The sequence below is a fragment of the Trichosurus vulpecula genome, chromosome 8, assembly GCF_011100635.1.
Source record: "Trichosurus vulpecula isolate mTriVul1 chromosome 8, mTriVul1.pri, whole genome shotgun sequence".
Taxonomy (NCBI): Eukaryota; Metazoa; Chordata; class Mammalia; order Diprotodontia; family Phalangeridae; genus Trichosurus; species Trichosurus vulpecula.
In genome coordinates this window covers 37741094-37767684 of record NC_050580.1, presented here as the reverse complement: position 1 = coordinate 37767684, position 26591 = coordinate 37741094, and the positions used below count along the sequence as shown (strand labels likewise).

Sequence of the window (26591 nt, the reverse complement as noted above, 5' to 3'; positions counted from 1 at the left end):
CCCCAGGTGTCTGAGAGTGATGTTTCACATTGACAATTCTTGTTATACTACCCTTTCCCAAAAGCAAATAAAGTCTGACTGAGTATTGATATTAACCTATAATCATGGGACAAGCCCAGTAGGGGGCACATGAATTGTTAGTATTAGAAAAGCTCACTCCATAGCCTCGGGCCTACAGCTAGAATGTGTGGGAATAAGAGGTAGCCAAGTCCCAGAGACTCAGTCTGCTAGGGCAAGTGAGGGTTGAAAGAGTAGAGTAGGGCCAGAGCAGGGAAGACAAATGCACAAATAACAGACTGGGAATGTACAGGAAACTGTGGGCTTCTGTTATATAGAAATGAGTGGTTTTGATCAGTATTTTCAATTTAATGTGATAGTAATAAACTGTCTGGTGTGCCTATGCCCTTTTTTGGACTCCTCTCTGCTATTATAAAAAACGTACTTAATTAGCATGATTATATTTGGAAATTCATCAATAAAAATGTGGGAAGTTTCTTTGCTTGTTACACACATACCTACATAATTCTTTTTTTTCCTTTTAGCCTGCAAAGCCTAAAATATTGACTACCTGGTGCTTCATACAAAAGTGTGCTGACTCTCACTCCAGGTTTCCAAAACTTAGCTTTTGTTGAACAAAATGTTTTAATTAAACCCAAAAATCCAAAGAAAAGCATTGCTTGTATGAAACTTATACTTCAGTAAAATCAATGAATGACAATTAACATTATTTGAAGCACAAGTAATATCAAGCAACTTTATATATCTCCTATGATTTGAAAAGTGAAAAAAGAAGCCAAATCTCCATTCTCACACAAGTTTGCAATGAAGATATTTTTTAAGCTCAAACTATGATTCCAGTAGCAAACATGGCTTCTACCCTTTATTCAAATACAAATAGAAACTCCCTTATTCCAGGTACCAGTTAATCATGCACTTGAAGAGGCATCACTTTCATATCTCTGTCAAAGAACATGAAGTTAACCTGACATTATCTGTTCTTGATGAAAACAGAGTTGTTCTTTGTAATCATTGTGTCCCTTCTCTGGTGTCCACTGAACATGTTTTTGTTGATCTGTTATTAAATTTTCACCAAAACTGACATGAAGCTCATCAGACTTTATTTTGCATACTCTATTTTTTTCTCATTTTGAAATTTGGCTTTGTAATGATTTGAGGCTAATGGCTCCATAAGACATCAGGAAATAATACAACACAGTCAAAATTTCAAAATAAAAATTGAGGGAAGTGGAAGTAGGAGCTTGGGCAATCAAGAAATGTCTGGAGACCTTTCTCTTCTTGATTTCCATGATACTGGGCTCTTCTGGTTCTCCTGCTACATGCCTGGCCACTTATTCTCAGTCTCCATAGCTGGATACTCATACATCACCTGCCCATTAAGGCTCTTTTATGGGCCCTTTGTATTTCCACTGCCTTACAGATCTCCTGGCCTGCCATAAAACTCTCTAACTAGTTGATCTCAGCACCCCTGATCTGAATGATTGTTTCTAAGCAGAAGATTCCCACAACTATATGACAAGAATTTATCACTTTTGAAAGTCAGGCTCACATGATCAACTGCTTATAAGTTATTTCTCAACCTGGAGGTCCTGTTGGCATTGCAAATTAAACATGTCCCCAGTGTGACTAAATTTTTCCCCTAAAATTTCTCCTTCCTCCAAACTTACTCATTTCTCTTGACAGCATCCAAGAGGTGGACTTCACTAGGAGGCACTTCCACTCACCCTGACAGCCACATTTTTATATTTGACTTTCATTCTGACTTACAACCTCTATCCAATTGATTATGGTCAAGTCAGGTAGATTCTATCTTCACATCTCCCACATATGTTCTCTCTTGCCTCCTCACATATCCACCAACCCAATTAATACTATTATCCCCTCTTGGGAATGTATGGAAGCTTCTTCAGTTCTGCCATGTGTGGAGTCTGAGAGTTTTCTGCCTTTAAGTCAATATATGTACCTATAGAGATGTATACAGAGCCTCTCTTTTATCAACCAACTCTGTCAAGCACCAGGTGTTGATGCAGAGAGATATAGTCATTCTTCCACTAGGATCTCAGTTCTTTTCTTAGAAATGCTCTTTCACTTAAAGACCTCACTCTAGTGTCTGATGATTAATGAGCAGTTTAGCAAATTCTCATATCTACAGACTAAGCAATATTCTGGCAATGTACATTTGTCTAATAATCACAAAACAGTTCTGGGTCACAGGTTTTCCTAGATATTAACTCCAAAATTCCCCTCTTTATACAAATGAAACAATAAGAAACAGACTTTAAGACAGACTTTGCCCTGGGTAAGTGCCTTATCTCTATAGCCTGCTAGCTTAGTGTTTTCTGTATGCATATTTTATATGTGTTTTGGTTCCTTTTAAACAGCAAAAAAATCAAAGGGACAGAGACTATTTCATTTGTGTGTTTGCCATCAGCAGCCTCTTGAATAGCCCCTGACATGTAGTAGGTACCTAATCAATGTTTTTGATTAATTGATTGAAAAATCAAATTAAATATCCATCAAAGGAGCAAAAGCCTTGAAGCAAAACTTATCTAGGAAGATTTGGGGGGAAGAAGGGATTTTGAAATAGATCGGAATATATGACCAAGAGTCATGGTGGAAAATTTCAAAGTACTTCAATGAAACTGCTTTTATGGCCTGGATCACTGATAACTGGGGGGAAAGAAGAGAGAGGAAAAATTTTTTAATATATTATTTTATGTATTATTATAATGCATGATAAATTATTCAGAAATATTGGCCTAAAAGCTTGAAATGGAGTGAGCAGAGCCAGAAATATGTGTCTCTTGTATAATGGCCTCCTTAGTGCATCAGGCATTACCATTCCATGGGTTGTTTATGAGCAAAGACATATTAAAAACAAGAATTTGGTGGGAATGGGGAGGCAGTCAGAAGGCTGGAGTTAAAACAGAGGTACAAGGAGGGCAAATATTATGTAGCATGAAGGATCTAGGGTCAGGGAAAAGAATCAATGCACTCTAAATTTTTAGGTCTTGCAGTGATAGGGCCTTTAGGTAGGAAAGGACCTCAATTTGACTCTAAGATCCCAGAAGAAAGAAGCCAACTGGACAAATAGGGGAAGAATGTGTTACAACCGGCTAGTGTATTTTTGTAAGTTTGCTTTGGAGTCCAAATTATCTATATTGAGAGGAAGGGAGTAGCATGGGTGCTAAAGAAATGACTCCAATATTCTTGATACCCTCTCTATCACTAGGGGATAAATTTGGGGGAGGCCACAGTGGATAAAGTTTGTTTGTTCAAAGATCAATAAAGGGCTTCCTAAGATCCATATTGGAGTAAATTTGGGTGGTTACAGAGGGAGATAATAGAAAGAAGGGGTCTCCCATATGACTTTGTGATGTTACAGCTAGAATTAAGTGTAGAGGAAATGGAGTCAGAATAGCTAGAATGGCCACACCTTTTTTTAAAATGAATTCCCTTTAAACAGAAAAACTAGACTAATATCTAGGCCTGAAAAAGTTAGAACAGTTGACCCTGCAGAAAAGACAAAGGAGAGTGGGTTAAGTGAAGTGATGATTATGGAATGGTTAGTCATCAAGGGGGAAATAGTGAAATGTTGAATCCGCATTGCTTTTCCCCATGTGGAGGTATTAACAGTATGAAATTTATGGAAATAGACTTGAAGACTCAAAATTATATCCCTTTAAAGTAGGGAAAATTGGGGTAGAGGAATCATAGTGGCAATTGTTAGCAAAGAGATGAGGGAGACTGGAGGAATGGGTAACCTGAACTATAGGCACATAGATCTAAAAAGAGAAGGGACTTGTGAAGCCATTTTATGTCACAGATGAAGAAACCAGGGTCCAGAGATGTAAAGGCATGGGCCCAAAGTCCCAAAAGTAGCAAAGTATGGAGGCTTCCTGACACTACACCCAGTGCTCCATCCACTGTACCACAAAGCCTTCCTCAGTATTTAAGATGAGTCAGATGAAAAAATCTGTCAGCATCCAATGCTTGAACTTCTTTCAACATTTTACTGCAAAACCATGTAGGTTTTGTATAAAATTGGAAGCCAAATAGGAACCAGAAGATTTGAACATCAAGCAGTTTAATGGTGAAGGACTTTCATCCAAGCCCCTGAAATGTACTTCCTTGGAGTTAGTAGGAGGAAGAAAATAAAACCCTGGTCTTGCCCAAGCCTTGGTTTCCTTCCGTCACTCCCTTGGTCAGAAGAGGAGCTCTTGAACTTCTAAGGATATAAAAGATAGTGGGACTTCCCATAAGCATCCTGGCAGCATTATTGGAATAACTGATGGCAGTGTCTACCTCATGACTCCAGGATTTGACAGGATAAAGAAATTTAGCTTCAAGGATCTACAAGGAGCCCAGCAGAAAAACTGCACAACACTTGAGGAAAAAGTCTTTAAGTCTCCATAAGAAGGCCTTTCAAGGATGCGTTTCCTCTTTTCCAGATCTGTATGCTTGAGCCCATATCCCCCTCGACTACCTATGTGCTCTTAGGAAAATATGCCACAGGTGTCTGGAGGTGGTGGTGGGGGGGATGTTTCACATCAGCAATTCTTATTATACTACCCTTTCCCAAAAGCAAATAAAGTCTAGCTGACTATTGATATTAACCAATAATCATGGGACAAGCCTACCAGTAGGGGTGCATGAATTGTTAATATTAGAAAAGCTCCCTCCAACTCCTCATGGCTACCACTAGAATGTAGATCCAGTCTGCTAGGGCAGGTGGGGGTTAAGAGAGTAGGTGCAGAGCATGGGAGACAAATATGCAAAGAACAGATATGGAAATGGTATATGAAACTGTGAGCTTCTGTTATGTACAAATGGGTGGGTTTCACAGGTATTTTCAATTTAATGTGATAGTAACTGTCCCCTGTTTGTCTATGTCCTTTTTGGGCTTTTCTCTGCTGTCACAAAAAAGTATACTCAGCATTATTATATTTTGAATTTCATTTATAAAAAGTTATGGAATTTTTTTTGCTTGTTACATACATACCTACCTAAAGTCCTTCATTTTGCCTTTTGGTCAGCAAAGCCTAAAATATTTACTATTTGATCCTTCATCTAAAAAGTTTGCTGAATCTTGCTCTAAGTTGCCAAGACTTAGCTTTTCTGCACACTTGAAAATGTTTCTTAATTAATTCAACCTAAAATTCCAAGGAAAAACAGTGCTTATATGATGTTTATACTGAAGTAGAATCAGTTGAATGACAATTAATATCAAGCAGCTTTACACAGCTCCTGTGATTTCAACAGTAAAAAGAAATGAAGAAGTGAGATCTCCATTCCCACACAAATCTGCAATGGAGATTTTTTTTAACTCAAACTATGACTCCAGTAGCAAACATGGCTTCTGCCCTTTATTCACGTTCAAAAGAAACTATCATATTCCATATTCCACTTAATTACACAGTTGAAAAGGTATCACTTTTTTATCTCTGTCAAAAGACATGAAGTTAACCTGGCCTTTTATTCTTGATTGAGATAGAGTGGCTCTTTGTAGTCATTTTGTCCCTTTCTTGATGTCCAGCAAACATCTTTTTGTTGATCAGTTATCAAAATTTCTCAAAAATTGAAATAAAGCTCATTAGCTTTTATTTTACAGATTTTTTTTTCTTTTTGAAATTTGTCTGTGGAAAGATTTGAGGCTAATGGCTCTGTAAGACATCAAGAAATAATAAAACACAGTCAAAATTCCCAAAAAATGGAGGGAGGAAGAAATAGGAGCTTTGGCAATCAAGAAATGTCTGGAGTTCTTTCTCTTCTTGATTTCTATGATACTGGGCTCTTCTGCCTCTTTTGCTTCCTGTCTGGCTGCTTATTCTCAATCCCAATTGCAGGAGCATCATACATCTTCTGCCCACTAAGGCTCTTTTCTGGACCATTTTTTTCTTTCAGATCCCATGAACTGCCTTGCAGATCCCATGAACTGTCATTGCACACTCTAACTAGTTGATCCCAGAACCCATGGTTTCAATGATCATTTCTAAAAGAAGACTCCCACAGCTATATGACTAGAATTTATCACATGTAAACTCCAGGCTCACTTGGCCATCTTCTTGTAAGTGATTTTGCAACCTGGAGGTCCCGTTGGCATTGCAAATATAATATGTCCATAAAGCAACAAATTTGTTTTCCCCTAAAACTACCCCTCCCTCCAAACTTACCCACTTCTCTTGAGGGCATCCAAGAGGTGGACTTCTCTAGAAGGCACTTTCATTCACCTTCACAGCCACAGATTTATAGTTGGCTTTTAATTCTTACTTACAACACATATCTAACTGATTGTGGTCAAGCCAGGTAGATTCTGTCTTCACGTCTCCCACATCTATTCTGTCTTGCCTCCTCACTTGTCCGCTGACCCAATTAAGACTCTCATCTCCTCTTCCTTAGACTACTCTAATAGATTAATGAGATAGGCATTCAAACTACCTAATACAGCAAGTCACTTTAAGGGAAAGAGAAGGTGGAATGTGACAGACAAAACAAACCACCCCCAAATTCCCTTGAAAACTGATGAAAATAAACCAGAACTACTACTCAAGAGTCTCTGTAATTGACCCTTTCATATCAATGACACCTTTCCCTAATCCATTGGCTCTGCTTCCAAACCAGGCCAAATAGAGGACCGACCACTGTGGAGAAGGGATCCACTTTCCTCACCACTACCAGTACTAATTACTAAACAATGGACCCTAGCAAGCAGATAAGCCTAAGATTCCCGGGAGTGGCAGTCCAACCCTGCAGACCACTGTTCCTACTTCCATCCCAACTTGCCCCAACATCAGCCCTAGCAGGAATTTCCTGGCAAAATCTTCTGTAGGTGCTGAAGCCACAGCTACTAAAGATTAATAAAAGACAAATCCCACCACTAAAGTCCTGGGCACTATCCAGATGTTCAGTGTCAGAAAAGCTATGATTGTTATCAGTGGTATTGACATTAAATGTGCTGCATTACCATCAGTTTTATTAATTTGCCCTGAAGAGCACAAGGCCTTTCCTAGTGATGTGCAACTGAAATCTCCTATTCTGTATGATCTCCACAATACTGAGAACATAGTGCATACTTAATAAATGATATTTTTATCCATTCTTTCAATGGCTTCCAAGTTCGATCCCCTGCTTCTAGTATTTCTGCCTTGCAGTGAACAATCTGCATAACTAACAACTTGAAATTCCTGTGGCACAGTTCTGACTATGTTATTCCTGTACTCAAAAGTCTTCAGGGGCTCCCAGGGGCTGCTTCAGGGGCAGTTGCCTCCCTAACTTGGCACTTCATTGCCTCCACAGCTGGCTCCAACCTAATTGTCCAGATTTATTTTGCGTTAGCCCTCATCCTAAGCTTTATTTTCTTGCCAAACTCCCCCACTGGTTATATTATCTCCTACCTCCTTGCCTTTGCCCAGACTGTTTCCCATGCCAGGAATTCATTCCCACTCTCTCTTCTGATCAGAATCTGTTACTTCCTTCAAAGTCCAGGTCAGGTGTTCTCTCCTACTTGAAATTTTTTCAGGTCCCCCAATTACAAGTGGTTTCTCTATCCTCTAATTACCTTCTACTTGCTTATCTATGGGTCTGTTGTATCCTTCTAGTAGAACATAAGCTCCTGGACAACAGGAAGTATTTCCTTTCAAAGAGAGATTGTTGCATTTACCATATGTTTCTCTCCTGTCTCTGGCACAATGACTGGCCCATAGTAGATCTTGAAGAAGTTCTCATTAATTGAATGGGTTTTTTTTTTGTCTTGTATCCCTACAACCTAGTAAGATGCATTACACATAATGAATATTTGGTCCTGTTGTTGAATTTCTTCTTCTGCTACCGAAGTTTTGACAAAATGACCAATGCATGCCTGACATCATTGCTAATGAAGATATCACTCATAGAGCCTTTGACTCACACTATCCCTGGCCTAGGACTCTAAATCACCAGGAGTCCTGATTCAATTATTCCTTTGAAGACTTTGTGAATCCCCTCACAACCCAAGCAGCTAGGATTCAAAACCCAAATCCAGCCCCTTTACCTGTGAGAATGATGTGATGATGTTCTTCACATCCAACTGCAGGATGTTGCCAATAAAGGGAAGAGGAGAGGGATCTGGTGAGAGCTTCCCCCTTTTGAGTTCTTGGATCCATAGAGGCAAGAAGGTCAGGAAAAGACACAAGCCAGGAGGGCAGTCGAGTTGAGTCCCCAAGGATCCATTTCCCCAAAAGTGGTCCTACAGCTCTCAGAGGCACCAGATCAGTCACCATACTTTTATAGTCATTGGTAGATAACAAGGGGTGGGAATGCTGTGTTGGTAATCAAAATGGCCTTTGTTTTCTTTGAGTAACTCAGTTTATCTCATTAAGCCTTGCTAGGTGCTGGGCCCCAGGCCCAGAACCCTATTAGGTGTAAAACCTTAGTGGGGCCCAAGGTAGGGTTAACTCCAGGGAGGGCCTAGTTTACACGTCTGGGACAGCAGAGGCTTTTTAGACCACATGGATTTAAGTCCGCCTCTTTGTGAGATTCATGGGGCTGGCTAAGGGGAGGTGTTAAACTCCAGAGCCATGCCCTTTTGGGTGTTAACCTAATCTATGTGGATGTGAACCTCCCAGGGTCCTAAAGGGAGGGGCCAACTCAAGAACCAATCAACAGAGCCTGGGCTGTGGTCATTCAGGCAACACTTGATGATGTCAAAAACTCTATAAGAGGAGAGAAGATGGCTTGAAGATCCTTTTCCATTGGAGCCAGAGACAGCTACAGCTGAATCTGAAGAAGGAGCTGCCAGTAGCAGAGCTGACCCATGTGTGGACCTAGGAGTGCTGAGCAAGGACTTGAGGCCAGTGGGTAATCTTCTTACCGTAGAGGGGAAGCATGTATATGATTTTGCTTTATACCATCATGCTTCTCTGTGGCCTCCTGGTTACTCTTGTGAGGCGGACTTATTGGGCCTGGAAGCTTTTGATCAAAATATCAAAATGGGGATGCTGGTTTGTGGGTCTGTTACTTTGGAGCTTAAATACATGCTTTAATTCTTCTGCCTTCTACCTAGAGAATTCCTTATATTCTGTGGTTCCGAACCTTTCAGACATATATATGATTCTCTTTGAAATCATAAATTCTGCCTTCCTAATACAAATGCCCAGCCAATAAGCAGATAGTCCTTGTAGGCAAGTAGGTTTGGTTTTCCATTAACTTTTATTAGTTTAGCAACCAAGAGGTTTTTAAGGAATGTCTATAGATTTGTTCCCTTGGGATGTTTCTGCATCTTACCTGGCCCTAAATTGCACATGAAAAGTGGAGGTATGTAAGTATTTTGTACAGTTCATCTTGTTGACAGTCACAGTCTATCAACAATCAAATTTCTGTTAGCCTGTGTGTGTGTGTGTATGTGTGTGTGTGTGTGTGTGTGTGTGTGTGTGTGTTGAGCTAAGGAGAGCAAATATCGAGGGGGCAGAGCCAAGATGGCAGCTGGAAAGCAAGGACTAGTGTGAGCTCCCTGCCAAGTCCCTCCAAAAATCTATAAAAAATGGCTCTGAACCAATTCTAGAACTGCAGAACCCACAAAATAGCAGAGGGAAGCAGGGCTCCAGCTCAGGACAGCCTGGATGGTTGCTGGGTGAGGTCTATCCTGCACAGAGCTGGGACATGGGGATGGTCACAGCTGTAGAGAGAGATTGCTCCTTAGGGGTACTGGGAGAGAACACCTCGGAATGTCTGACAAGTGATACCAGGCTTGCTTTTAGAACCCACTGGCTGTAATATCTTCAATGAGATAGTCACAAACAGAGCAGGTATGCTGTAGCTGAGGTGAATCAGGCAGGGCTTTGTTTCAGGGCTGCAACACTAAGAGGGTAAGAGTAAAATTTGTATTCTCTCAACTAGTGAAAACAATGGATCTTAGAGGCTGGTCCAGAAGAATAAATGGCTAACTGGCCATCCAGCATCTGGTGTCTTCCTCCTCTCTCTCCCCTGACAAAATGAATCCATCCCATTGGAACTCCTTTCTTGGATGGTCTTGATCTCTAACCTACCCCAGTGGTTTCCTTAGCAGTTTCCCAGGATCTCTGTCCCATCAATACAGTGCAATGTCCTGATCAATCCAAAGTGCCTTTGAAGTCACTTAGTGCTTCTCTCCCTGATGTCAGATTTACTAATTATGGACCTGTTTTTATGAGTTACCAAGCACAGCTAAAGGATTCTTTGTCATGGCTACTGTTCCCACTCATCCCCCACTCTTACTGCTGATAAAGCTCCAAACTAGTCCAGAGAGCATAGTCTTCTCTATCAAGTGATCTTGGCCACAATTTGCCATACAGAGAGGAGGAAGAGAACTAGAATGAAGGACAGGGTCAAGAAAATCCAAGGAGGAGAAATACAAAATCAGAAGGAGAGTGTGGTCAGTAATATCAAATGTTTCACAGAATCCAAAAATGAAAACTGATAAAAGACAACAGAATTTTTCAACTAAAAGACGATTTAATCTCAGAGACAGCAGTTTCTTTTGGGTAATGAACATGGAAGTCAGATTGGAAGTGGGGGAATTAAGGAGGAGGCAAGAAAGTGAAGGCCAATAGATAGATCATTTTTCTAGGAAACTGACCATTAAAGGGAGGAGACAGAGAGAGAGAGAGAGAGAGAGAGAGAGAGAGAGAGAGAGAGAGACAGAGAGAGAGAGAGACAGAAACAGACAGAGAGAGACAGAGAGACAAAGACAGAAAGAAACAGAGAGACAGAGACACAGAGAGACAGAGAGAGGCAATATAATCAATATAATGGGGGTTGAAAAAAGCATGTAGAGGGATTCCCTGGTGGCTTTCCTGCTGGTTATGTGTAACTCAGCCCCCTTGTACCTTTAAGATGAAAATCAATTAATTCAGGACTCAAATGTCCTGTGCCTCCCAGAAGTTGAAGCAAACCCTCCTGCTCCACTGAGCCAGATGAGCTGTTGTTAACTCAGCGGATATTCAAAAAAGGCATGCTGTGTCATTCTGAAGGGCCACAAATGCTGAGTAACACACAAAATAAAAAGCTGCCAGGGAATCTCTGGGCATTAGAAGGGTTTGTTATTTTCTTTTAAGAATGAGGGAGATGTGCACATGATTGCAAGCAGTAGAGAAGGAAGCAGTTGACATGGGCAGATTAAAAATTAGGAAAAGACAAGGAAGGATAGAAGGCACAAGCTGTCTGAGGAGAAAACAGGAGAAATGATTAAGGGCCCAAGTAGAGGGGCTGGTAGTTGTAAGGAGAAACACTACCTTCATTTACTGTTACTCCACCTCCTTCTTCCATACTGGACCAAAAGAAAGAAAGTGTCTGTGTGGGAGGCATGGAGAGGTGATTTAGAATAAAGAATTGTAGAACAAATTACTAATAGACATCCTCAATTTTTTTCAGTGAAATATTGAGTTCAGTTTTCTGGTGAGATGTAGGGGAATGTGAAAAGACTAAATATGAAAGAGAAATCTTAGAAAAGAAGCTGAATGGAGAGTCAGTAAGTCAGAAAGAAGTTCTGTGGCTACTACCAAGCAAATCCTAACAGAGAAAGCAAAATGTAGGAGTTGGAATTTGATAAGGAATGCCTGTCTTCATAGGGCAATGGAACAAAGGATTTTGACATGGAGATCAGTTTAAGATGGAACTGGTTCACCATTGGAGCAAGATTCTGAAAGGAAGAAAGAGAGTCAAGAAATGGAGTGACAATCTGGGAAAACAGGGAGGCATGGAAGTGAAAGAAAAAGTGGGTGCAGAAGGTTGAGCCACAGGAAGAGATGGCAGTGTGTTATAGTGGATAGAATGTTGGACTTGGGGTCTGAAAACTGCAGGTCTGAATTCTGCTTATAACACTTTAAAGCTGTGTGACCATAGGCAAGTCTCATGATATCTAAGAACTTCAGGCAATTTTCTCAGATTTACCTACTGAGTTACAGTTCAGTTCAGACATGCTCATAGATCCTTGACAGATTCATGTATTGTGTTATGTTGTAGCACGGAGGTGATCTTATGTTGTTAGAACCTAAACTCAATAAAATTTTACAGAACTAGGAAGTTATGGCTCCATCAATGGAGAGTGGTGACCATCCTAGGCAACAGCAGAAAAGTCCATCACTACTGTGTCTATTATCAAGGGAGAGTTCTCCTTTGAATATAACCTTTGAAAATGGTCCACTAAAGCATGGGTGGGTGCGTTGACTATGTCCACTGATCAAAGTATCAGAGATGGAGAATCAGTAGGAAAATTTATGTCCATGGCATGGAGGCAAACCCATACATGGTGGAGATGAAGAATATGATGTGTGAATAAATAGTGAAGTGACTTATAAAAGGCCATGCAAGTTATTAGCATTAGAGTCAGGAATGGTCCCTGGTCCCCTACCCTTAAAGTCAGGGCTCTTTCAATAATACCATTTTCCTCCTGAAGTCATAAAACCTCAGTGTATGGAAGGGCAGGCCACACGTTTGCACATCAGGAGTGAATAGCAACATAACCATGTTTCTTGTACCCCAAAATTCACAACCAACAGCTACACAATACAAAATAAAATAATTGGTGAGGATATTTGAAAATTGCAAATAAATATGGGGCTTGGGGGAAAGACATTTTAGAGATCTTCCTCCACACCCTAAAATTAGAAATCAGTGTGTGAATTAGATCATTGCTGGAGACATTGGTGAGAGGCTTGTGCGTGAACTTCTATAAGGCAGCCCTTATTAGAAAATGACATACAAGAAACTCTGCCTATCATGCTTCTGGAAATTAAGACCCATTTTAATCAGTAGGTGGGAATTGTTTTCCAACAATGGGATTCCAGTCCAAAACATGAGAGTACTGAATCCAGAAGATGAAACCAGCTGGCTAATTTATGAAATCAACTTTGTCTTATTCCTTAGCGAGGAAGAAAGCACATTTGGTGATTTCTTGGAGAATTTGAGAACCCACCACGATCATTCTTGAAATTAATTTCATTTGGATCTCCAACTGCTTTGAGGGTGAAATTCTGTAGAATGGTGGTATAGAACAGAAACAACTCCATCCTTGCCAGGCCCTCTCCAAGGCAAGATCGTTTTCCTGGAAAGAAACAATATCGTGCTTAGAAATTTTCATGGAATATCAGTGTCAGCCAAAGAGGAACAGACTATTGGACCAGGGCAGAAATGGGGAAAGGAGTAAAAGAGAAGGATGTAGATGGACAGAAATGGTGAGAATTATTATTGCGAGTTGTGTTCCAGTCAATAACAATCACTAAGGGCAAGAAAGAATTCTCTCTTCATACCATTCTTCTTATGGTGAGCCCTTGTGCAGTGGATCTTCCGATGGAGCCAGATGTCCACTAAAGTAAGGGGGAAGCTGAGCCAACCAAGAGGTTCAGCTCATCTATTAAAAGGTCTGAGAAGAAGTAAGGCCAAGGGAATACTAGAAAAGATGGTGGGTCACACGCCACAATGGAGCAGTGTGTCCCCAGAAGAACTACCAGGAGGAGGCTCAGCCATACTGGGGTAGGGGAAGGGGGAAGGATTCTTCTTCTAGCATGAGAGGTAGTCATTGGAAGGGTTTCTTTTTACCAATGGAAAAAGGCACGAAGTGGTCACTCTTCTTGAATTTCCCATTCTGATCCAGGAAGTGCTGGGGGTCAAACTGATCAGGGTTGGGAAACACTTTGCTGTCATTCAGGACTGGAGAGAGCAGGGGAAAGATTTTTGTGCCCTAGAGGGGAGAAATTCCAGGGAAAAGTCAATTATTGTCAGGAATATCCTTGGTATGCCATTCCTAAGAATCTTCAGTGACTCTCTACTGACTCTAAAACAAAATGCAAACTCTTTTCTGTATGGTATACATTAGGATGTCTAACCATTGAGAATCTACATAGGTTCCAGTCTAGTATTCCTGGTTTATGTCCCCATTATTGTCCCCTTCATGCACTCCTTAGTGTGCCAGCTAAACTGGTCCAACTGGTGTTTCCCATCCACAAGGCTCCCTCTCTGGTTTTCATGGCTGTAAAATGGCCATGTCCCACACCTGGAAGGCACTTCTTCCTCACGTCAGCCTTTTAGAATCCCTAGCTTTCTTCAGGGATTGCCTTGGGTACCCCCACCTATAGGAAGCTTTGGCTAAGTCCCTGAACTCTCTGTGCTCTCTCTCCCCTCAGTTCCTAGGTCTACAATTCACGTCTACACTTGCTGCTTGTTTGACTCTTGAGAGGACATATGAATTGTCAGTGAACCAGGCAATCCTTAAAGTCTCTAGGAGCTTTCTCCTGAGGGAGTTTCTTCAGCAGGAAACCACTCTTCTAATCAAATCACAGCATGGATCTGTAGGAAAGGAATAATATTTTGGGTGGACTTTTCTGGTTCCAAATTGTGCTCCCTCCAACAGACACCAAAGTCCTCAATAGTGAAATACCCTTCTCTTCCTGTCTTTTGCCAATGGCACTTGGCCCAGAAATTTTCCCACAGTAGGTTTTTGATGAAGCCTTGATGATGTGAACTAAAAAATGCACTCAATGGGGTATATTAAATTTGAAATTAGTGGAATGTTTCCTTCCTTCTTTGAGGGAGAAATGTTTTGCTCAACCATTGCTAGGAAACTGCAGTCTAATTCAATTTAATTCAATAAATGTTTATTTAATAACCCCTGGAAAGCAGAATTTTGGAGTCTAAAGACCCAGGTTCTTGGAGGCAGAGCCAAGATGGCAGCTGGAAAGCAGGGAGTTGCTTAAGCTCCCCCGTAGGTCCCTCCAAACACCTATAAAAATGGCTCTCAACAAATTGTAGAGCTGCAGAACCCATGAAATAGCAGAGGGAAGCAGGGCTCCAGCCCAGGAGAGCCTGGATGGTCACTGGGAAGGGTCTATTGCAAGGATCCAGGAGACAAGCAGAGCAGAGCCCAACATGTGCTGCACCAACCCCAACCAGACTGGGAGCCAGGTGGAACAGGCGGTAGGGCCCTGAATCATTGAGCTGTGGCAGTTACTAGACTTCTCAACCCACAAACCCCAAAGACAACAGAGAAGGTTAGTGGGAAAAGGTGCTGGGACAGAGTGAAAGGAATTCGAAGTAAGCCACTGCCCCAAGGGCAGTGGAGGTGGTGCAGCTCACAGGCTACTTCCAGAGAAACAACTGCAGTTGCTTCTGGTCCCAGGCCCACCTGCTGGGAGGAAGTAAGCAGTGGATCACAGCAGGAGTGCAAAGTCTGCTTTGTCTGCCTGGGTCTGGGCTGCAATCCTGGGTGGCAGTTCTTGGGAGAGAAGGAGTGCTGGTGTGGCAGAGCTTGCTGTGTAGAAAAAGCTCTTAAAACAGCAGTGCAACCCCTCAAATTTGAGTACTCTGTACTCTACAAGCAGTCATACCGTGACAAAAAGTTCAAGGGTCAAGTAGTTGGCTGGGAACATGGCCAGGCAGCAAAAACACACTCAGATTCAGTCTCAGACTTTGAAATATTTTTTGGTGACAAAGAAGACCAAAACACACAGGGAGAAGAAGTCAACAAAGTCAAACAGCCTACATCAAAAGCCTCCAAAAAAAATATGAATTGGTCTCAGGCCATGGAAGAGCTCAAAAAGGATTTGGAAAAGCAGGTAAGAAGAGTAGAGGAAAAATTGGAAAGAGAAATGAGAGTGATGCAAGAAAACCATGAAAAACAAGTCAATGACTTGCTAAAGGGGACCCAAATAAATACTGAAGAAAATAACACCTTAAAATATAGACTAACTCAAATGGCAAAAGAGTTCCAAAAAGTCAATGAGGAGAAGAATGCCTTGAAAGGAAGAATTAGTCAAATGGAAAAGGAGGTCCAAAAGACCAGTGAAGAAAATACTACCTTAAAAACTAGATTGGAGCAAGTGGAAGCTAGTGACTTTATGAGAAATAAAGATATTGTAAAACAGAAACAAAGGAATGAAAAAATAGAAGACAATGTGAAATATCTCATTGGAAAAACCACTGACCTGGAAAATAGATCCAGGAGAGATAATTTAAAAATCATTGGACTACCTGAAAGCCATGATCAAAAAAAGAGCTTAGATATCATCTTTCAAGAAATTATCAGGGGAAACTGCCCTGATATTCTAGAACCAGAGGGTAAAATAGAAATTTAAAGAATCCAATGATTGCCTCCTGAAAAAGATCCCAAAAGAAAACTCCTAGGAATGTTGTCGCCAAATTCCAGAGCTCCCAGATCAAGGAGAAAATACTGCAAGCATCCAGAAAGAAACAATTTGAGTATTGTGGAAACAAAATCAGGATAACACAAGCTCTAGCAGCTTCTACATTAAGGGATCAAAGGGCTTGGAATATGATAATCTGGAGATCAATGAAGCTAGGATTAAAACAAAGAATCACCTACCCAGAAAAACTTTGTATAATGCTCCAAGCCAAAATACGGATTTTCAATAAACTAAGGGATTTTCAAGCTTTCTCATTGGAAAGACCAGAGCTGAGTAGAAAATTTGACTTTCAAACACAAGAATGAAGAGAACCATAAAAAGGTAAACAAGAAAGAAATTTCATAAGGGACTTACTAACGCTGAACTGTTTTGTTTACATTCCTACATGGAAAGATGATGTGTGTAATTCATGAGACATCAGTATTAGAGTAGCTGAAGGGAATATACATACATGTATATAGACAGAGGGCACAGGATGAGTTAAATATGAAGGGATGATATATAAAAAAATAAAATAAAATTAAGGGATGAGAGAGGAATATACTGAGAGAGAGAGAAAGGGAGAGATAGAATAGGGTAAATTATCTCACGTTAAAGTGCCAAGAAAAAGAAGTTCGCTGGAAGGGAAGAGAGGCAGGTGAGGGGGTAATAAGTGAATCTTGCTCTCATCAGATTTGACTTGAGGAGGGAATAACATACACACTCAATTGGGTATCTTACCCCACAAGAAAGAAGGAGGAAGTGGATAAAAAGAGGAGATGATAGAAGGGAGGGCAGATAGGGGGAGGAGGTTATCAAAAGCAAACACTTTCAAAAAAGGACAGTGTCCAGGGAGTAAATTGAATAAAGGGGGGCAGGATAGGAGGCAGCAAAATATAGTTAGTCTTTCACAGCATGAGTACTGTGGAAGGGTTTGCATAATGATACACGTGTGACCTATGTTGAATTGCTTGCCTTCTTAGAGAGGGTGGGTGGGGAGGGAAGACAGGAGAGAATTTGGAACTCAAAGTTTTAAAAGCAGATGTTCAAAAAAAAGTTGTTTTTGCATGCAACTAGAAAATAAGATATACACGCAATGCGGCATAGAAATCTATCTTGCCCTACAAGAAAGTAAGGGGAAAGGGGATGGGGTGATAGAAGGGAGGGCTGACTGGGGAATGGGGCAATTAGAATATATGCCATCTTGGAGTGGGGGGGAGGGTGGAAATGGGGAGACAATTTGTAATTCAAAATCTTGAGGAAATCAATGCTGAAAACTAAAAATATTAAATAACCAATAAAATATTTTTTAAAAGTCACAGGTTCTTGTCTCAACTCCAACATTTTTAAATCACCTTGGTCAAGTCATTAGACCTGAGACTCAGTGTCTCCTCCACAATGGGACAGAAAATACCATCTAAGCAATCCACTTCACTGTCTAGTAGAAGGTAATGACATAAACAAAACTTTCCTACGAGCAATTTCACTCTCTTATTTTCCCTGCTTATTTTCTTTCCAAAGTATTGCTGTAGTGAATGAGAAACAAGGCAAACCAAGTATGCACCTTCCTCTCATTCTTCATTCAGCACCACATCCAAGTTAGCTATAGGTAACAAAAGACTGCCTTAAGGAGGAATTCCTATGAAATCATGACAATGGGATTCAACTTTTTCTTGTCTAAAATGAGATCACTGGAACAGATGACATTTAAGATCTCTTCCAACATGAGATCCCATGGTCCCAGGAGTGCTGACCTTTGGGAGGACATATTGTTGGAACTGGATGTCCCGGACCACTTCACGGGGCAGGTTGAGAGGTATGAGGTCAATGAATCTTTGCATTTCATGCACCACAGCATCCATATAGGGCATATCTTGTCTGTCCATTATGGAAGGAACTCGATTACGTCCAATCACACGATCAATTTCCTCATGAATTTTTGCTGCAGGACAAAAACAGGAGTAAGCATTGCATTTCTCAGGCTCCTGGGAATGCCCACCAGAGCCTGTGTGAAGTATCTGCCTGAGGATATGCTCTAGGATGATTCTCAGATGGGCTCAGTGTCCTCCTTCTACTCAGTCAAGGAAGCAAAGGCTACTGCAGCAGCAATGGGGTGATTTTCTGCGGCTTGATGCATAGGAATCAGGATGAAATGTGTTTAGTTTCCTCATTTCACACTATCTGTGTAAATTCAGACAAGTCATGAAACCTATATGAGCTTCATTTTCTTCATCTGAAAAATGGGGATCATAAATTATCTCTATCCTAAGGTTCCCTACACTCCCATGGTTTGGAAAATGGAGACAACATCTTCACCTTATCAAGGCATCAAATGAAATTATATGTGTCAAGTGATTTGAAAACCTTATGCATTTAATATTGATGCCACCCATTATTGTAAATGAAGGTAGATGTCTCCATTTGAATTTCACAGTGCTGGTGATAGTATTATCAGGTTGATTTAAACCATTCACCAGGTAAGTATCTCAGCTTCTGACTCAATATCCTAAACTGCAGATGGATAGAATCTGAGCACTAGAAATACCACATTTTCACCTAGGGCCATCTGTAGTTGAACAGGAATCCTCTTTCTAATGGACAACCTCCAGGAAGTGAGAACTCATGACCTCCAGGACAAATGAATGGGCTTTGCGAGAACTTTAATAGTTGGCAGGTTTTTCCTTACATGAAGTCTCCATTTGTCAATTTTCAACTTCTATCCATAGTTCCTAGTTCTGACTGTTTGGATCCAGCAGAACCAGCCCTGGAAGAATGTAAGCCATTTCAGGAAAGAGGGTGTTTCTTTTGAGTCTTTGCATCCTAAGCACAGAGCTGAGGGTGCACAGTGGGGGTTTTACCCATGTTTCCTAAAATGAATTGTATTCCCCATGATAGACATTCACACACTTAAATAACTAGAAATTCTTCTTCAAGTGTCCTATTTTCTTAAATACACTACTGTCTGACCTGTTGCTGGTCTGTGTAGCAGTCATGCAAATCCAAAAAGTGGGAAAGTGGGACCAAATCTCGAGCAAGATGCAGAGCTGGGAAAGCAAGCCTGGTCTGTAAGCATGGCAGTTCTTGTACCTTACCTTGGACCTCAGGATGTTTGAGAATGAGCAGCAGGCCAAATCTTAGAGTAGTGCTGGTTGTCTCTGTTCCTGCACCAAACAAGTTTACTCCAGTCATTATTAGATTCTCCAAGTCAAATTCTGACTGGGGATTATCTTTTTCCTGAAAGAGAGGCACAAGTAACGAGAGACAACAGGAAAAGCCATTACCAACCATATGGAGTACATAAAGTTTGTCCTAGGAGCCCGCCCTCACTTTCATTTCCCTACTCCAAGAGATAAGAACCTTCCCCATCTTCTCACTCTTCCATTGCCCAACCATAGACTTGCCCTTCCCACGCAACCTTCTTCCCCTCAAACAATACGGAATAGTGGTTAGTGCACTAGACTTTGAATTAGGAAGACCTGCATTTAAATTTAGACTCAGCTAAGAGGTGTGTATGTGTCCATGGGAATGTTATTTAAGTCCTCTGGGCCCCAGTTTCCTCATATGTAACAGGAGAGAGTTGGATCCCTTTCAGGTCTCTACTTATTTTCAATGATATGTATGGTAGGGAGAGGACATGATCAAGTAATTCACTTAAAATCTTAATGACCTGGGAAGTGACCCCTAATACTTGTTTTCACCACAAAACAGGACAGCATCTTTGTAAAACAAGATGAAGAAGGGATTTCAGATTATCAGAATGGGGAACTGAGGGAAATATTTTGCAGTGAATAATACAGAATTTCATATTTTAAAGGAAAAATGAACTCCAAACAGCCAAGCTGTGACTGATCAGAAATTTCCTCTCCAAAATTCTCCCTTAAGTGGTCATCCAGCTTCAGCTTTAAGACTTCCACAAATAAGGAACTTGCTACTTAATGAAGAATTTCATTCCAGTCTTGGTCATTAGCCCCCTCATGTGGAAATGAAATATGTCTCTGTAATTTCAAACCAGTTTTATAAGTTCTGTCTCCTCAGAAAGAGGAAGCAAAAGCATTCTAACTCATTTGTGTGACATCCTTTAAAGTTAGAGGGCTACTCAGTTTCCTTCCAACTCCCAAATTCTGTGAAAATCTCTGAAATGTGCAAGTTCCTAGTATTTAGAGCTTGGAAGATCCTTGGAGATCACTTAGCACAACAAACTCATTATCCAGAAAAAGAAATTGTGGTCTTGAGAGGTGAAATGATTTTTTTTTCAAATCCACAAAGGGAAAAATGGAAAAAGGGTGGATGGTTGAACCATTTTACCTGGAACAAAAATTAAGCTATTTATGGTTTTAAAAAAGGCTCAAAGTTTGGGTAGAAGCTCATTTTCTGCTCAAATCAACTGGCAGTGAAACTCATGGACATGGAAAATGAACAAATAACCTATAAAAGGACACAAAACAATGGATGCAGTCTATATAATTAAGAACAGCTACTCTAATAAATGAGAAAACCAAGCAGTTAGAATTATAGGACTCTCAGAAATAAAGGAACAACACCCTAGAGGCAGCTGCATGGCATAATGGATAGAGTGCTGGACTTGGAGTAATGAAGAACTAAGTTGAAATCTAGCTTCAAATCTTTCTATCTTTATGAGCCTGAGCAAGTCATTTCACTTCTGTCAGCCTCAATTTCATCATCTCTAAAATGGGGATAATAATAACATCCACCTCCTCGTGTTGTTGTGCCAATCAAGCAAAATCATATTTGTAAAGTTCTTTGAATTTTTGAAGCATGATATGAATGTTATAGCTATAGTTACTGAAGTGTTTCACAAAGAGAAGAGAATTAAAAGAAGAAATAAGGATGAAGAGCGGCCTGAGATAACAGGTCTCAAAAATGAAATAGTAAATAGACAATTTGGAACATATGATGAGCAATGTATCTAAAGCTCTGTAGATCCTTTAAAGGTAGGTTTCACCAGCAGATTTGATACTAGAAAATAAAGAAATTTTGACTCAAAATGTAGGCACAAAAACAGTGGAAAACATTGGGTCTCTACAAACCAAAATGATCTTGAAGACAGGACAAGTAATATTTTAAGGAACTTCTATATCTTAGAAATATGGAATTAATTTGAAATTTGAATACAAGATTTTAATAATGAAAAATGCACAACTGCTAAAAACTGAGGACAAAGGGTATATTGATAGAATTCAGAGGCTATCCAACAGAAAGAAGCATCAAGTTTAACACACCAGAACCATAGTGATCAAATATTAGATGTTTCAACACTTGAGTATTTGGGGGAATGAAAACAGAGCCCTTCACCTATCAAGGAAAATAAATTTCAATACGTCAGGATTACTTCTCCACTTTGAGAAATAAAGGAAGAGACTGGAAAACAACACTAATAAAATAAAAGGAGATTGGGTTATAAACCAAAAACTCATGCTGCAAATATGAGCTTAACCATGCATGCAATAAGATTAACTTACTGCTATCAACATTGCAAAATTGAACAATATTGAAAGTTATCCAACTAATACCATTCAATCGTCAATCGTGAGGGCTTAGAACCAGTGATGAAGAATGTTACCTGCCTTCTAAGAGAGAGTTGGCGGACTAGTATGCAAAGTAAAACACATATTATTGGACATGGCCAATATGGAAATTTATTTTTCTAGCACATTATGCTAATGTGTTAACAAGGGCTTTGTTCATCTTTTCTTCATTGAGTTGGTGGGAATAAATAATAGAGAAAAGAAGATGGACATACAGAAAAAAGACTGGATATTAGGCATTTTCTATTAACAATCTCAAAATGAGTCAGGTAGATGACTTGGAAAAGTTTAACCAGACAAGAATAAGGTAAATACACCAATGAGAAAATATTAAGCAATGTAATCAGTACTCTTATGCTTTCATATGAATCCAACATTATTTTTTAAAAATCTCCCATTGGTTTGGAGCCATTGAAATAAAGGCAAAAATATAGAGAGGTAACAGGAACAAGGTGGCACTACTTCTAGGGAGGGCATTAAAGAAGTCTTGGTATGAATCTGGAAGAAAGTTTCTAGTGAATGCTTCAATGATCTGTGTTTACTTCTTTGCTGTTTAACATTTTTATTAGTATATTAAATCAATCAACAAATAGGTAAGAAATGTCTCTTATTGCCAAAGTGCCAAGTAGTGGGCATATAAACAAAGAATAAAAATAAAGCAGTCTCTAACATGAAAGAGTTTACATTCTACTGAAGGAATACAACACATTTAAAGAGAAATACACACCAGATCTGTACAAAATCAATACACAGAGAATTTTTGGTGGGACACTAACGACAGGAAGAATTAGGGAAGGCTGCTTGAAGGAGGTAACAGCTACAGTGGAAGGATATCAGGGCTGCTAAGAGTTGAGGGAAGTGAGCGAGAGCATGCCAGGCAGTGTAAAGTACATAGGGCCAGACTGTGTAAACGCAAAGAGGTAAAAGAGGGGATGTTATCTACAGAGAACAACAAGGAGGCTGGTTTGTCTGGGAGCACATAGGGTGTGATGGGGTAAATGGATACCTAGTGTGGAAAAAGAGTCTCAAGCAGGATTGTGAAGGGAGTTAAAAACCAAACAGATGAATTTATGTTGTGTCTTAAGAGCCCTGAAGCCTCCTGATCATGGGAATAACCCAGTGAATCTTGCACTTTATGTATGGTAACTTGGCAGACTTGTGAAGAATTGATTGAGAGTCTAGATTAGATAGAATTGTCATTGTCTAGATTAGAGATGATGTTGAACTGAAATAGGGTGGTTGTGGTGTGAATACAGAAAAAAGTTAAGGATTACTGCCATGACAGGGTTGGGGGTGGAGGGGAAGAAGATGTTTACTTTGTATTCTTCCCTCCTACACCCTACTTCCCCATTGATAAGAGGTATTTGGAAAGTTCAGATACAATGGGGAAAAGGATTGCCTGTTCAGCCCTCCCAAAATGATTGTTCCTTGTACCGAAAGTTTAATTCATCGGGTTAAACTGTGAAGGAATGAAGGAAAGAAGCAATCATCAAGCATCTACTACGTGCCAGGCCCTGTGCAGAGCATCTTACAAGTATTATTTCCTTTGGTCTTTACAATGACCCCAGGAGGTAGATGCTATCATCATTTCCATTTTATATTTGAAGAAATAGAGGAAGACAGATGTTGAGTGACTTGCCCAGGGTTGTACTGCTATAAAGAGTCTGCGTCCAGATTGGAACAAAAGCCTTTCTGATTTCAGGCTCAGTACCCTATACCTACCACAACCTAATTTCCTCTAATCAGTCTAAGTGGAACTATGCAGGACTGGGAGATAATTAAGGATAAAGTAGAATGTTGGACTGATGTCCTGATGGCAACTATGAGTAAATTTTCATTGTCAGAGAATATTATGCTATACTAAAAGTATGTTATTTGTTTTCCAAATCGGGTTGTAGGTTTCTGGGAAGTTTTTGAATCTTTTTCATATTTCTGTGGAGTAAAACAAAGGCTGCCCTCTTCTGATACTAATTGTCAGTGCTTTTGTGGAAGCTAGTAATAGCTAGCATTTAAAGTAATACCTAGCATTTATATATGATTTAGTGTTTGCTATCTCTTGTTATTCAGTGATTTCAGTCATGTCTGATCTTTTACTGAACCCACTATTTTTTCCTGGCAAAGATACTGGGCTGGGGAGCCTTTCCTTCTCCAGTGGATCCATTTTTGGGCAATCAGAGGTTAAATGACTGGCCTGTGGTCACGAGGGTAGGAATTATCTGAGGCTGGATTTGAACTCAGATCTTTCTCATACCAGGCCCAATGTTTAATCCAGTGAGCCATCTCCTGCTTCTGTTTTAAAATTAACAGCAGGATTTGCAGATATCATTTGTTCCTTGGAATTACCCTGGGAGATGAATGTTTTTGTCCCCATTTTATAGATGAGGAACCTAAGGCAGACAGTGGTGATATGATGTGCCCAGGAACTGTGTGAAGTTGGCTTTGAACTCAAGCTTTCCTGACTCCAAGTCCTGCTCTGCACCCCAATTCTCCTCTTTAGAGCTTACTATGTATGTACTAGTTGGCATATTATCTTCCCCATTATATCGTAAGCTCTTTTTTTCCTCTTTTGTGTCTTCAGCACTTAGTACAGTACCTGGCACATAATAGGAATTTAGGAAATGTTTCTTAACTGATTCCTATTGCCTTTCTCCAGTACAATCTCCTCCCCTAAACAGACAAGCCCTGATGAGAAGCTCAGTACCCGGCAAAATAGAACTCCTCCAACCCCATTTCCCTTACCAAGTTCAGAGAAGGGACAGGGTCATATGAAAGCCAAGTTAGCAGAAAGCCAATGGCATCCTAAAGGAACATTGATACCTTGTGACTCTGTAAGGTTCCTTCCTGTGCTTTGAAGAAAGTGACCTATAAGAGTCCTTTGAATATCAGCCTTGCTCAAGGAGCAAAGTACTTCCACCATTCACCCTACCTGCTCCATTTTGGATAGGTAGCAGTCAATGTAGTCTTGAGGGTTGTTAGGGTCCAGTAGCTTTTGATGCTCCTTTACTCTTTCCAAAATGAAATGTTTCATTTCTTCTATACATTTAGAAAGTCCTTTAGGCTTAACAGGAAAGTACACTCTGAGTGCTGCTGGTAAAAAGTTGTAGAGCTATACCCCCCAAACCCAAAAAAACACATGTGAGTTTACTGTCATAAAGAGATGACTTTATCCCTCTACTTATAAATTATTATGTGCTATTCAAAGGCACTTCATTTCTTTATAATTGGTTTTCTCTCTTATCTTCAGTACACATGGGGAAACGAAAAGAAAAACAAAAGCCTTGAAATACATGTACACATTCAAGCAATTCAAATCCCCACCTTGGCAAAGGCCAGAAATGTGTGTCACATTTTACATCTTGAGCCCATCCCCTCTCTGTCAGAAGGAGGGCAGCAGGTTTCATTGCATGACTCTGGAATCATGGTGGGTCCTCACATTGAGTACTTGAGCCTTGCATGGATTTGCCTTTCCATTGTTTTTGGGGTGGGGTGTTATACTACAAATTGGTTGTGCTCACTTTACTTGATATCTATTCATAAAGTCTTTCCAGGTGTAAAGCTGTCCCTTTCATCGTTTCTCAAAACATAGTAGAATCTGATTACATTCACACACCATAATTTATTCAGCTATCCCCCAATTGATGAGCAGCCCCTTAGTTTCCAACACTTTGCAGTCCCCATAAAAAAATCATTTCTTTTTTTACATATGACTTAAATATTTCATGTTTTATTTTTTTTTATTTTGGGAGGGTACTAGTGAAAAGCAGGTATTGCTGGCTCGAAGGACATACATGATATAGTAATTGGGGAGTGAGAGACCCAAGTTGATTTTGACATGGCCTGGACAATTGACAGCAATACCAATAGTTGTCAAGAGGCTGCTTTTCCAATAGTCCCTCTAACATATGATAATTATCATTCTTTAAAGATGTTTTGAAACATTTGGAAGGAAAAATCGAGACTTGGTCACTTTTTTAAGAAAGCCGTTTGGGGCCAATTTTGATAATCTTTAAAGTGCAACAAAGAGGCAAAAAATTTAAGGCATCCATTCAGAAAAGACTTGGGTATTGATTATTGAAAAGGGGGGATTTCTAGCAGCCATCACCAAACAAAACATCATATCCTAATTGTACAGGAAAAGTTTCAGGGTTATACACACAAAACTGGGAAAGTCAGAAGGCACTGGCCTCACTGAAGTTCAGGGAGTAACAATCTCATCTCGTTGACTGAAATGGATATGGAACAGAAAAAGAAAGCTGGGTAGAAGACAAAGGTTCTTTCTCCTCCAGAGAGAAGACATTAGCAGAGTACAATGCTGCCAAGTTTCACTGGCAGTGGTGGTTAAGCCTGGGGGAGAGCAATTATCTAGAAACTTCAGAAAAAAGAAAGCTGTAACCATCACAGAAGCTCAGCACTTAACATTAGAAGGAAAGATTCTCTTCAGAGCAGAAAGCATAAAATCAACTTCTTTTATTTTGTTTTTCTTCAATTAACAAACATTGTCTCTTCTTGCCTCTTGAATTTAGAATTTTAAAAATTCTTGTAATAAATATGAATAGTCAAGCAAAACACAAATGTCATATTGCCTGTGTCGACAAATGTATGTCTCATTCTGCATATTCAGTCTGTCACCTCTCAGTCAGAAAAAGACCAGTACATTTCATCATGGGTCCTCTGTAATCAATGTTGGTCATTGCCTTTATCAGAATAATTCAGTCTTCCAAAGTTTTTTGACTTTACAGGGTTTTTCTAATTGTACAAAATGATCTATTTCTACTCATTTCACTCTTTATCAATTAATACAATTCTCCCGACACTTCTCTGAACTGCTCTCTTTCATTATATCTTTCAGTAAAATAGTATAACATCAAATTAATGTAACAATTTTTCAACCATTCCC

At 40.0% G+C, this 26591-nt stretch overlaps 1 protein-coding gene across 1 annotated transcript in view; it reads right to left on the bottom strand.

The window, feature by feature from the left end:
• Positions 1-12748: 12748 nt before the first annotated feature.
• The window catches only part of LOC118828040 (cytochrome P450 2C23-like), a 31781-nt gene continuing 17938 nt past the window's right edge, over positions 12749-26591 (bottom strand). The window contains exons 5-9 of the mRNA XM_036734426.1: positions 24621-24800; positions 19241-19382; positions 17903-18090; positions 13570-13711; positions 12749-13075 (exon numbers count right to left, since the gene is read on the bottom strand). Coding sequence (XP_036590321.1) covers positions 12894-13075; positions 13570-13711; positions 17903-18090; positions 19241-19382; positions 24621-24800 — 834 coding nt within the window. The 3' untranslated portion in view covers positions 12749-12893. The remainder of the gene's footprint in view (positions 13076-13569; positions 13712-17902; positions 18091-19240; positions 19383-24620; positions 24801-26591) is intronic.